Source organism: Jaculus jaculus, chromosome 9 (genome assembly GCF_020740685.1).
Source record: "Jaculus jaculus isolate mJacJac1 chromosome 9, mJacJac1.mat.Y.cur, whole genome shotgun sequence".
Classification (NCBI taxonomy): Eukaryota; Metazoa; Chordata; class Mammalia; order Rodentia; family Dipodidae; genus Jaculus; species Jaculus jaculus.
In genome coordinates this window covers 110234281-110248189 of record NC_059110.1, presented here as the reverse complement: position 1 = coordinate 110248189, position 13909 = coordinate 110234281, and the positions used below count along the sequence as shown (strand labels likewise).

General features: G+C 42.3%; 1 protein-coding gene across 1 annotated transcript in view; it reads right to left on the bottom strand.

Annotated features, from left to right (window-relative positions):
• The window catches only part of Socs7 (suppressor of cytokine signaling 7), a 60795-nt gene that overhangs the window by 13735 nt on the left and 33151 nt on the right, over positions 1-13909 (bottom strand). Inside the window, exon 7 of the mRNA XM_004655498.2 lies at positions 12602-12730. Within this exon, the coding sequence (XP_004655555.2) occupies positions 12602-12730 (129 nt within the window). The remainder of the gene's footprint in view (positions 1-12601; positions 12731-13909) is intronic.

Genomic DNA, 13909 nt, shown 5'->3' with positions numbered 1-13909 from the left:
TTTATCTAAGGATGAGACAGAGAGAGAGAGAAAGAGGTAGAGAGAAAGAGAGAATGGGTGCACCAGGGCCTCTAGCCACTGCAAACAAACTCCAGATGCATGCGCCATCTTATGCATCTGGCTTACGTGGGTCATGGAGAGTCGAGCCTCAAACTAGGGTCCTTAGGCTTCACAGGCAAGCACTGAACCACTAAGCCAGCCTTAAACAAACATATTTAAAAAATCAAAAATCAAAACAACCATACTGTACTTTCTAAACAAGAAGTTTATCTACTTATTTATTTTTATTTTTTAAATTTTTATTAGCATTTTCCATGATTATAAAAAATTATCCCATGGTAATTCCCTCCCCCCCCCACTCTACTTATTTTTTGTTTAAAAAAACATTGAATTCAAAACCATAGTTAGAGACAGATAACCTCATTTCTCAGATGAAGGTAAAGCTGGCACATAGAAGTAAGAAAGAAAGGTGGGCTACCCTGAACACCGAAGGAAGAGTCAGCTGGAGTCTGCCACAGGGAACCTTGACGAGGGTCCCTCCTCAGGAGTCCACTGAGCACCGCCCCTTGATGGGGGGGGGGTGTTTATATTTCCAAAACTGGGAAGGCATGAACAGAGGGACAGGAGCATCTCCAGGGCTTGCTGGCTAGCTTATCTAACTAGTAGTTAGCTAAGTTAGTAAGCTCTTGGGCTCATGAGACACCCTGTTTCAAAAAGTAGGGTGGCTGGGCGTGGTGGCGCACGCCTTTAATCCCAGCACTCAGGAGGTGGAGGTAAGAGGATCGTTGTGAGTTTGAGGCTGCCCTGAGACTTGAGACTACATAGGGAATTCCAGGTCAGCCTGAGCTAGAGTGAGACCCTACCTCAAAAAAGCAAAAAGCAAAAAAAAAAAAAAAAAAAGTAGGGAGGGGGCCAGAGAGATGGCAGAGGTACAAAAAGAAATACATATGTTAAGGCACTTGCTTGCAAAGATTAGGCACCCATGTTCTACTCTCCAGGTCCCACATAAGCCAGACGCACAAGGTGACACATGTGCAAGTCACACATGCGCTCAAGATGGTATATGAGTCTGGAGTTCGACTGCAGTGGCTGGAGGCCCTGGCGTGCCCATTCTCTCATTAAAAAGAATTTTTTTTTTTAAAGAGAGAGATGGCTTAGCAGTTAAGGTGCTTGCCAGCAAAGCCAAAGGAAGCAAACTTGACTTCCCCCAGTACCCACGTAAAGCCAGATTCACAAGGTAGCACATGCATCTGGAGTTCCTCTGCAGTGGCAGAAGGCCCTGGCACACCCATATACTCTCTCTCTCCTATCTACTTCTTTCTGTCAAATAAATAAATAAATAAATAAGCAAGCAAATAAATAAAGTAAGGTGGAGAGGCTGGAAAGATGGTTCAGCAGTTAAGGCACTTGCCTGCAGAGCCCAATGACCTGAGTTTGATTCCCCAGTATCCACGTAAAACCAAATGCACTGAGTGGTCCATGTATTTGAAGTTATTTTATAGTAGCTTGAGGCCCTGGCACACCCATTCACTCTCTCACTTCTGTCTCCTCCTAGCAAATAAATGAATTTAAAAAGTAGGACTGGCCGGGTATGTTGGCGCATGCCTTTAATCCCAGCACTCGGGAGGCAGTGGTAGGAGGATCACTATGTGATCTAGGTCACCCAGAGATTACCTAGTGAATTCCAGGTCAGCTTGGGCTAGAGTGAGACCCTACCTCGAAAAACCAAAAAAAAAAAAAAAAAAAAAAAAAAAAAGTAGGACTGAAGAGATGGTTTAATGGTTTAGTGATTAAGGCACTTGCCTGAAAAGTCAAAGTTCAATTCCCCAGAACACAGGTAAGGCAGATCCATATAGTGGCCCATGTGTCTGGAGTTTGTAGTGTGCCCATTCTTTTTTTTTTTTTAATATTTTTTGTTCATTTTTATTTATTTATTTATTTGAGAGCAACAGACACCGAGAGAGAGACAGATAGAGGGAGAGATAGAGAGAATGGGCGCACCAGGGCTTCCAGCCACTGCAAACGAACTCCAGACACGTGCGCCCCCTTGTGCATCTGGCTAACATGGGACCTGGGGAACTGAGCCTCGAACCGGGGTCCTTACGCTTCACAGGCAAGCGCTTAACCACTAAGCCATCTCTCCAGCCCAGTGTGCCCATTCTTTACCTTTCTTGTTCTTGCATAAATAAATAAGTAAGATTAGATGAAGTGAAGTGAAAGGATCCACCCTAACTATGGAGGCACCATTTCATAGGCTGAGGTCCAGCACTGAATAAAAAGGAGAAAAATAACCTGAACACAGGCATTCATTACTCTTTACTTCCTGACTGTGGGTACAATGTGACGAGCTACTGCATGCTCTTGTTGCCAGGCCTTGCCTACCGTGATGGACTGTATCCCTCAAACTACAAACCAATATAAACCCACACTACCTTATGTGGCTTCTTGTCAGGTTTTCAGCCACACCAATGAAGAAAGCAATTAAGGGCTGGAGGGATGGCTTACAGGTTAAGATGTTTGCCTATGAAGCCTAAGGACCCAGGCTTGATTCCCCAGTACCCACATAAGCCAGATGCACAAGGTGGCACATGTGTCTGGAGTTCATATGCAATGGCTGGAGGCCCTGGCACACCCATTTTTTTTTTTTTTCGCTCTCTCTTAAGTAAAGAAATAACTGTTTTTTAAAAGAGGGCTCAAATCAGTCTATAAATGTAATACATTATATAAACAGGTTGAAGGACAAAAATCACATGATCATCTCATTAGACGCAGAGATAGCATTTAACAAAATCCAACATCCCTTCATGATAAAAGTCCTACAGAGACTGGGAAAAGAAGGAACATATCTCAATATAATAAAGGTATTTATGACAAGCCTACAGCCAACATATTACTAAATGGGGAAAAACTGGAAGCTTTTCCACTAAAATCAGGAACAAGACAAGGGTGTCCACTGTCCCCACTCTTATTTAACATAGTTTTGGAAGTCTTAGCCATAGCAATCAGGCAAGAGACACACATAAAAGGGATACAAATTGGAAAGGAAGGGATCAAGTTATCATTATTTGCAGATGACATGATTCTATACATAAAGAACCCTAAAAACTCTACTAGCAAACTGTCAGAGCTGATCAAAACCTACAGCCATGTAGCAGGATACAAAATAAATACACAGAAATCAGTAGCCTTCATATATGCTAACAACAAACACACAGAGGATGAAATCAGAGAATCACTTCCATTCACAATTGCATCAAAAAAAAAAAAATAAAGTACCTTGGAATAAACCTAACCAAGGAAGAATCTCTACAATGAGAACTTTAAAACACTCAAGCAAGAAGTTGCAGAAGACACTAGAAAGTAGAGAAACATCCCTTGTTCCTGGATTGGAAGAATCAATATTGTGAAAATGGCAATCTTACCTAAAGCAATCTACACATTTAATGCAATCCCTATCAAAATTCCAAAGGCATTCTTCATGGAAATAGAAAAAAACAATCCAAAAATTCATTTGGAATCACAAAAAACCTTGAATATCTAAAATAATACTGAGCAACAAAAATAAGGCTGGTGGTATCACCATACCTGATTTTAACCTATATTACAGAGCCATAGTAACAAAAACAGTGTGGTACTGGCACAAAAACAGACATGTAGATCAGTGGAACAGAATAGAGGACCCAGATGTAAGTCCAAGTAGCTATAGCCACTTGATATTCGATAAAAATGCCCAAAATACTCATTGGAGAAAGGACAGCCTGTTCAGCAAATGGTGTTGGGAAAACTGGTATATATCTGCAGAAGGATGAAAATAGATTCTCTCTCGCCATGCACAAGAATTAAGTCCAAATGGATTAAAGACCTTGACAGCAGACCTGAAACTCTGAAACTGCTAGAGGAAAAAGTAGGGGAAACCCTTCAACATACTGGTCTTGGCAAAGACTTTCTGAATACAACCCCCCATTGCTCAGGCAATAAAAGCACAGATTAATATGGAACCTCATGAAATTACAAAGATTTTGCATTGCAAAGGACGCAATGAAAAAAGCAAAGAGGCAACCTACAGAATGGGAAAAAATCTTCGCCAGCTATATATCTGATAGAGGATTAATATCTAGGATATACAAAGAACTCAGAAAGTTAAATAAGAAGAGAGCTGCCCCAACATACCTCAGAAGGGGCCCAACTGAAACTAAGGACAACTGGCGAAATAAGCAAGGGTGATGTTTTCCTGTGAACTGGATACCAGCACAAAGGGGAAGGAGATCAATGCAGAGAAAAATCAACTCCTACCAAATCAGAGAGCCAGAGCCTCAGAGGCCCTCAACACCTCAGCACTGAAGCAGACCAAAAATGAACCCAACATGGCTCAGGGAAATCTTGCGGAAGAGGGGGCGGAAAGAATGTCAGAGTTACATGTTGGGTCATGATTTTCAGAGACATTTATCATACTAATAACTGGGGGCTAAATCCACAATGCACGACCCATTTTCAATAACAAGGAGGGTCTAATGGGAGGGGGTAGATCACAGATGAGCCTAAATAATGGTACCAAACTGCCTGTATTTACTGAAAAGAAAACTAATAAATTAAATTTAAAAAAAAAAAAAGAAAGTTAAATAATACGGAATCAAACAAGCCAATAAAAAATGGGCTACGGAGCTAAATAGAGCATTCTCAAAGGAAGAAATATGAATGGCATATAAGCATCTAAAAAAATGTTCTACGTCACTAGTCATCAGGGAAATGCAGATTAAAACTACATTGAGATTCCATCTCACTCCTGTTAGATTGGCCACCATCATGAAAACAAATGATCATAAATGTTGGCAGGGATGTGAAAAAAGAGGAACCCTTCTACACTGCTGGTGGGAATGCAATTTGGTCCAGCCACTGTGGAAATCAGTGTGGAGGTTCCTAAAACAGCTAAAGATTGATCTACCATATGACCCAGCTATAGCACTCCTAGGCATATAGCCAAAGGACTCATCTCATTTCCTTAGAAGTACATGCTCAACCATGTTTATTGCTGCTCAATTTATAATAGCTGGGAAATGGAACCAGCCTAGATGTCCCTTAACTGATGAGTGGATAATGAAGATGTGGCACATTTACACAATGGAGTTCTACCCAGCGGTAAAGAAAAATGAAGTTATGAAATTTTCAGGAAAATGGATGGATCTGGAAAGGATTATACTAAGTGAGGTAACCCAGGCCCAGAAAGCCAAGCACCACATGTTCTCTCTCATATGTGGATCCTAGCTACAGATGATTGGGCTTCTGCGTGAGAAGGAAAATACTTAGTAGCAGAGGCCAGTAAGTTAAAAAGGAGACATAAAGGGAAGAGAAAGGAAGGGAGGAGGGTACTTAATAGGTTGATATTGTATATATGTAAGTACAATGATTGAGATGGGGAGGTAATATGATGGAGAATGGAATTTCAAAGGGGAAAGTGTCGGGGAGGAGGGAGGGAATTACCATGGAATTTCATGAGGTTCCAGTATTAATCTGTGCTTTTATTGCCTGAGCAATGGGGGGTTGTATTCAGAAAGTCTTTTTTTATAATCATGGAAAATGTTAATAAAAATTAAAAAATTTTTAAAAAAAAAAAAGGAAAAGGGCTAAAGGTGGGCATGGTGGAACACACCTTTAATCCCAGCGGTTGGGAGGCAGAGGTAGGAGGATCACCAGGAGTTCAAGGCCATCCTGAGAATTCCAGGTCATCTTGGGCTACAGTGAGACCATACCTCAAAAAAAAAAAAGGGGGCTGGAGATATGGCTCAGCAGTTAAGGCACTTGTCTGCAAAGCCAAAGGAACAAGGTTCAATTCCCCAGTATCGATGTTAAACCAGATGCACAAAGTGATGCATGCATCCACAGTTCATTTGCAGAGGCTGGAGGTCCTGACATACCTAGTCATTCTCTCCCTCTCCCCTTGCAAATAAATAAATAAATAAACAAACATTAATAGTGAGTGATACAGTAAAACATCCAACATTGACTTCTGCCCCCCATACGCATGCACGCTCCTTCTCTCATGCACATCACACACACACACACACACACACACACACACACACAAATGGCATAATGGAGGACTGGAAAGATGGTTCAGCAACTAAGGCACCTGCCTGAAAAGACTAAAGACCTGGGTTTGCTTCTCTAGGACTCACATAAGCCAGATGCACTAAGTGGCAGGTGTCTGGAGTTTGTATGCAGTGACACACCCATACTCATTCTTTTAAAAAATTTTATTTATTTTTATGCATTTATTTATTTTGCAGTAGGGCTTCACTCTAACCCAGGCTGACCTTGAACTCACAACTCACAGGGTTCCTCCTACCTCAGCCTCTTGAGTGCTGGGACTAAAGACAGGTGCCCCACGCCCGGCCCCATACTCATTCTTTTTGTCAGTCTCCTGTCTGTCTCTTTCTCTCAGATGAATAGTGAATAAAATACAAAAAAAAAGGGGGATAGAACCTGTGCACATCCTCATACATTTTAAATCACATCCAGATTAGTTGTAGTACATGACACAATGAAAATATTATTTAAATAGTTGCTATATTGTATTGATTAGAAAATAATGACACAAAAAGTCACATGTTCAGTAGAAATGTTATTTTATTTTTTTAAAGGTTTGATTTGCAGTTAATTAAAGGCATCCATGCAGAACCTGTGCATATGGAGGGCTTGTATTTACAAACAAAAAACAAGAAGCTGGGCATTGTGGGCTTGTAATCCCAGCACTTGGGCTGAGGTAGGAGGATCACCATGAATTCAAGGCCATCCTGGATTACACCAAGAGTACCTCAGGGGGAAAAAAAAAAAAAAAAAAAGTGGGGGGGAGGGGGGAGGGGGATGGTGGTTCACGCCTTTAATCCCAGCACTCTGGATGCAGAGGTAGGAGAATCACATAAGTCAAAGACAGCCTGGGACTAGAGTGAGAACGTACCATGAAACAACAACAACAAAACAAACCCAGGCTGGAGAGATGTCTCAGTGGTTAAGACATTTGCCTACAAAGCCTAACGACCTGGGTTCAATTCCCTAGTACCCATGTAATGTCAGATGCACAAAGTGACATACATCTGGAGTCCATTTGCAGCAGCTGGAGGGCCTGGCACACCTAGTCTCTGTGTGTCTCTCTTCTATTTCTTTCTGCTTGCAAATGAATAAATAAAAATATTTAAAAAGTAAATAAATATAGCCAGGTGTGGTGGTGCACGCCTTTAATCCCAGCACTCAGGAGGCAGAGGTAGGATGATTATCATGAGCTCGAGACCACCCTGATACCACATAGTGAATTCCAGGTCAGCCTGAGTTAGAGTGAGACCCTACCTCAAAAAACTAAGGTAAGTAAATAAATAAATTAAGTAAAGTCCCATATCAGCTGATTCCTGATGAGTATAAGGGGCTCTAAAAGACAAGGTCACCTTTGATGCAATCCTAGGAAAGGAGCCTTATTCATCATCTCCAAAGTGATAACTGAAGAGAAGCAATGGAAGGTATCTTCAGCAAAACTGGGGAACTGCAGAGGAAAATCATGTTAACAGGAATCCAGCTACTGAGCTGGGCATGGTGGCACGCACCTTTAATCCTAGCACTCAGGGAGCAGACGTAAGAGGATCACCATGAGTTGAAGGCCACCCTGAGACTACATAGTGAATTCCAGGTCAATGTGGGCTAGAGTGAAGCCCTACCTTAGCGGTTGGGGCACTTGCCTGCAAAGCCTAAGGACCCAGATTTGTTTTCCCCAGAACCCATGTAAGCCAGATGCACATGGTGGCCTATGCATCTGGAGATCCTTTGCAGCAGCTAGAGGCACTGGTGGGCTCATTCTTTTTCTCTTTTCTTCCCCTCCCAATCTGTCTAATAAATAAAAATTAAAAAAAAATTATCCCAGCATGGTGACACATGCTTTTAATCCCAGCAGTTGGGAAGCAAAGGTAGGAGGATTATGGTAAATTCAAGGCCAGCCTGGAACTAGAGTTTCAGGTCAGTCTGGACTAGTGTGAGACCTTACCTCAAAAAAAAAAAAAAAAAAAAAAAAGCAGGGCTAGAGAGATGGCTTAGCAGTTAAGCACTTGCCTGCAAAGCCTAAGGACCCCAGTTCAAGGCTCAATTCCCCAGGACCCTCGTTAGCCAGATGCACAAGGGGGCACACACGTCTGGAGTTCGTTTGCAGTGGCTGGGGGCCCTGGTGCGACCACTCTCCTCTCTCTCTGCCTCTTTCTCTCTCTGTCACTCTCAAATAAATAAAAATAAACAAAAAAAAAATTTTTTTAAAACAAGCCAGGCACGGGGGGGAGGGTGCACGCCTTTAATCCTAGCACTCAGGAAGCAGAGGTAGGAGGGTCACAGTTTGAGGCCCCCCTAAGAATACAGAGTGAATTACAGGTCAGCCTGGGTTAGAATGAGACCCTACCTCGAAAAATTAAGAGAGCGAGAGCGAGCACACTGACGGTACTCATCACTTGGCTCTGCTTCTTCACTGTTGGACTGCGTGTGACCAGCTTCTGCTGCCACGGTGGACTGTAACTTGAAATAAATCCTTCCTCCCTTAAATTGATTTGTTTTTATTTTTTATTTTATTTATTTGAGAGAAAGAGAGAGAATGGGCTCACCAGGACTTTCAGCCGTTGTAAACAAACTTCAGACACATGTGCCACCTTGTGTATCTGGCTTATGTGGGTCTTGGGGAATTGAACCTCGGACCTTTGGCTTCACAGGCAAACACCTTAACCACTAAGCCATCCCTCCAGCCCTGATTTGTTTTTCTTTTGGCTTTTCAAGGTAGGGTCTTGCTCTGGCCAGGCTGACCTGCAATTCACTATGTAGTCTCAGGCTGGTCTTGAACCCTCAGCAATCCTACCTCTGTCTCCTGAGAGATGGGATTAATTAAAGGTGTGAGCCACCACGCCCAGCTCTTAAACTGATTTTTGTCATTTATTTCATCTCAGCAAAGAAAAGGTAACTGATATAATGGGGCATATTTGTACAGACAAAAAATTGTACAGGAGGAGTCCAAGATTTCACAAAACCTCTCAACACTGCAAGCAGAGAAGATCTCCAGAGTAAGGCGCCTCTGAGCACTGCCTGGTTCACCTGCAGCAGAGTGGATTCCTCCCCATATGTGGTACTTGGATGTGCATACCTGCTCTCTTGCCTTTATCTTGCTTTTGTCCCTCTCTAAGGCTATGACCTCCTGCAGGGCATTGCTATAGCTTATTTTTTATACTGAGTTACAAATTGCTATGAGGAAGAATTCTACCTTTTCCCTTCCACTAAGACAACTACATGAGACCCAACTCTGTTGACAGCATTGAGGCAAATACTAAATGAAGTGAAAATTAATACAGTTCACACCCTGTCATGCCTTATTTAAATCACTAGGACTATATAAAACCTTGTCACCTGGCTCAATCGTGTTCCTGATGTTCTGCCCAAGGCTCCCCAGCTACTTCTATTTTTTTTTTTTTTTGGAGCAATTTCTTGGCACCTTGTTTAAGAATCTTAATTTGATTCAACGTGAAAGCATGAAGTTCTCCTCATTTTAAGCTCTGTCCATAACCTACAAATTGCTCACATCAATGTGCCTGTCAGTTTTCTTTACCCAATGCTAAAAACTTAAACTGTCCCTTTGCACCCTCTGATCCACACTATGCAGATATCTGAGTGGACAGGAAGACTACGTAACACCAGCAATGCCCGGACAGCACAGTGCTCCCAAATGGAGCTCTTTGCTTTCAGCCACAGTGGAGATGGCAAGATGTAATAACAACAAAAAAAGTTGGTTGGAGAGATTGCTTAGCAGTTAAGGCACTTCCCTGCAAAGCCTAAGGACTCATGTTCTACACTCCAGGTCCCATGTAAGCCAGACAATGCCACGTGTGCAAGGTTGCACACGCACACAAGGGAGTGCACATGTCTAGAGTTCAGATGCAGTGGCTGGAGGGAGGCCCTGGTGTGCCGATTCTCTCCTCACTCTTGCATTTAAAGAACAGGCAGCCTGTTGGGTTTGCCTAAAAAATTTTTTTAAAAAAAGTCTACTTTTTGCCACCATAAGTTTAGTATAATGTGGGCAAACCCCAAAACAGGTATTCCTAAAGAGATTGCGACTGGGGAGTTGGCTCAGTGGCTAAAGACCCTACCTCTCTCTCTCTCTCTAATAAATAAGTAAAATATATTTTAAAAAGAAAAAGCCAGGTGTGGCACACGCCTTTAATCCCAGCACTCTAGAGGCAGAGGTAGGAGGATTGCCGTGAGTTCGAGGCCACCCTGAGACTACATAGTGAATTCCAAGTCAGCCTGAGCTAGAGTGAGACCCTACCTCGAAAAACAAACAAACAAACAAACAAAAAAGAGACAGAAAGAGAGAGAGAGATTGCAAACGAATCCAGCCTCCTGGATACTCACACTCACTACTACCCTTCTGGTGAGCCCTTTCTTACTTCCCTGTGTTTCAGTAAATGATTTAAGAGTTCTCACTGTTCAGACTCACAGGTAATGATCAAGAGACATTTCAGAATGTCATGTTACATGATGCCCACATGACAGGTGGGCGCAGTTTTCATATTCACACAGTCAGAGAAGCAGCAATCTCTCTTCAGTATGTTGAAGGGTTACTGTACAATGGCAAGGGATTAGTGACTGAACTCTGCAAGAAGAGAAGTTGCTACAACAAAGAAAAAACCTTCACATGTGGCGTTTGCCTGTAGGGCTGAGGGCACTCTGGTATGTGCTGAATCATAAGCAAGTTAAAGTTAAATAACTACTGTAATTATTAAGAGGCTGAGCCAGGGGGGTCATAAGTTTGAGGCCAGCCAGGGCTACCTAGTAAGGCCTTATCTCAAAACAAAACAAGAACACTCTCCTTGCAAATAAGTAAATAAAAATATTGAAAAAGAAAAAAGAAAAAGAGCCAAGTACAGTGACGCACACCTTTAATGCCAGCACTTGGGAGGTAGGAGGTAGGAGGAGTGCTGTGAGTTCAAGGTCAGCCTGGACTAGAGTGAGACACTACCTGAAAAAACCCAAACCAAACCAAATCACCAACAAAAAGAACAATAACTACTACATAACCCTCAACAACAGGAAAGGTGGTGATAGTCCAGTCAAAAATGCCCTGTAGTAGGTGGAGAAAGTTCAATCCTTTAAGAAAAAACTTTTTTCATTTTTATTAAAGAGAAAGAGAGAGAGAATAGGTGTGTCAGGGCCTTTAGCCATTGCAAAGGAACTCCAGATGCATGCGCTACCTTGTGCATCTGATTTATGTCGGTATTGGGGAATCAAACCTGGGTCCCATACTTCCAGCCCAATAAAGCTCAATCTTAAAACCATGGACTCTGGCTGGTATATCCCAGATGCAGAACTAGGTTGCCTCCCAACCTACATTGAGCTGTTGGTCAGGGAGACCCATGAAGTCTCCAAAACAATGCAAGCTATTGCCAAAGCATTTGGTTACCCACCAGAGATAAAAGTTAATTAAGACCCTATTGCTAAAGATACCACAGGCTGTGGTCATAGGACATCAAGAGACCATGTTGCAACTGAGAAGAAATTTCCTGGCTAGCCCTCTTAGTGTGGGATAGTGCTATGGAAGCTGCTAGGGGATAATGATCATAAACAGTGTGAATAAACAGGGATCTTGCAAGCTACAAAAATCAACCAGCTGGGCAAGGAGTACACATTGGTGCAACAGTGGCACACAACCTATGCAGATAACCAACTGTTCTCAGAGTGGACACAAGGCCCGCTCAGTGAACAAGAACTAATACCTGGTATTGGGAACCAAGTCAGAATTCCGTGGATAGGAAATTCAAACACTCCAAAAAGAATTTCTACTACTCTTTGGCTAAGAGTCGACATAAAACATCAAAAGTCTCAAAAAGCCAGGTGTGGTGGCACACACTTTTAATCCCAGAACTCAGGAAGCAGAGGTAGGAGGATTGTTGTGAGTTCAAGGCCACGCTGAGACTCCATAGTGAATTCCAGGTCAGCCTGAGCTAGAGTGAGACCCGACCTCAAAAAACCAAAAAATAAAAAATAAACAAGCCTCTCAAATACCTATGCTTATCCCCTTTTATCCAAGCTGCTCTCACTTGTGGTTGGAGAATCTTATATTTTACAAATGCCAGAGGACACTGAGGAGATCCAAGATCCATCAATATGACAAGAAAAATTAGCCAGCTGCCTATCAAAAGACATGTCATTTCTATCACATCTGCCAGGTCCAGGAGACAGCGCAAAGGAAGCGGCGACACAAGGAGTGCTCTCACTGCTAGCCTGACAACCAGCTCCAGGAGAATGACAACATATATCGTGGTCACTCAAAATTCATCAAAGAAAAAAATACAGAGGCAGCACAGAGTTCAACACTAAATGGGACTACCAACATGCCTGCCAAGGCTCAGAGAACATTGGGAAAGAGGAGGAGGAGTCTTTCTAGACTGGAAAGCCACAGACTGAGGCCTTCATGACTTCAGAGTGAATACAAATAACCCCATTGAGGAGAGCCCTCAGTGGAATGGGAGTAGGGGAGTAAGGATATAAAATTTAATTTAAAAAAAAAAGAACAATACCATAATTACAGCTTTACCTGGAACCCTGGATCTCAAGAAATACAGGAACTTTCCATTCTTGGAGTGCATGATGGCTCTCTTAATAAATTCTACCACTGATTGACAGCGATCCTCAAATTTGGGATGGCACCACAGGCTGAAGGTTCCTGAAATGGAAAATAAGGAAGGAAAAAAATTTAAATTGACTTTCACTGGTTTTGGTAGCATATATTAGCATTCCTAGCACTTGGGAGGCAGAAGCAGGATGATTACAAGTTAAAGGTTATTCTCATCTACATAGAGTTCAAAAACCAGCCTGGGATACACATATACAAGACTATCTCAAAAAGGGGGGGGGGCGGGCTGTGGAGATGGCTTAGCGGTTAAGCACTTGCCTGTGAAGCCTAAGTACCCAGTTCAAGGCTCGATTCCCCAGAACCCATGTCAGCCAGATGCACAAGGGGGTGCATGCATCTGGAGTTCGTTTGCAGTGGCTGGAGGCCCTGGCATGCCTGTTCTCTCTCTCTCTCTGCCTCTTTCTCTCTCTGTCTGTCACTCTCAAATATATAAAAATAAACAAAAAAAAAAAAAGAGAGAGAGGGCGCAAAAAAATATCTGAAAGGTTCTGGGCAGGCATGGTGATGTACTCCCAGTAGAACAGCACTCTGGAGTATAAGATAGGAGGGTTATGTTTCAGGTCATCTTAGGCCAGCTACAGGAGACCTTTCCTCAAAAAATAAAACAAATCAGAGCTGGGCATGGTGACGCATGCCTTTAAACCCAGCACTTGAAAGGCTGAGGTAGGAAGATCGCCATGAGTTCAAGGCCAACCTGAGACTACATAGTTAATTCCAGGTCAGCCTAGGCCAGAGTAAGACCCTACCTCAAAAAACAAAAATAAAACAACCAAAAAATAAAATAAATCTATTCAAGTCATAAAAAATAAGATATATATAAAATCCCCTTAAATGAAAGACTTCCTGGTATTTATACTTATAATAAATGCCAAATAGGGCTAGAGAGATGGCTTAGTGGTTAAGGCATGTGCCTACAAAGCCAAAGGACCCTGGTTCAATTTCCTGGGACCCATGTAAGCCAGATGCACTAGGTGGCGCATGCGTCTGGAGTTTGTTTGCAGCAGCTGGAGGCCCTGATGTGCCCATATACATATTCTCTCTCCCTCTCTTTCAAATAAATAAATAAATAATACATACATACATACATGTATATACATATATACATGCATGCATATATATGTGTGTGTATATATATATATATATATATATATATATATATATATATATATTAAAAAATAAATGCTATGGGCTGGAGAGTTGGCTTTGCGG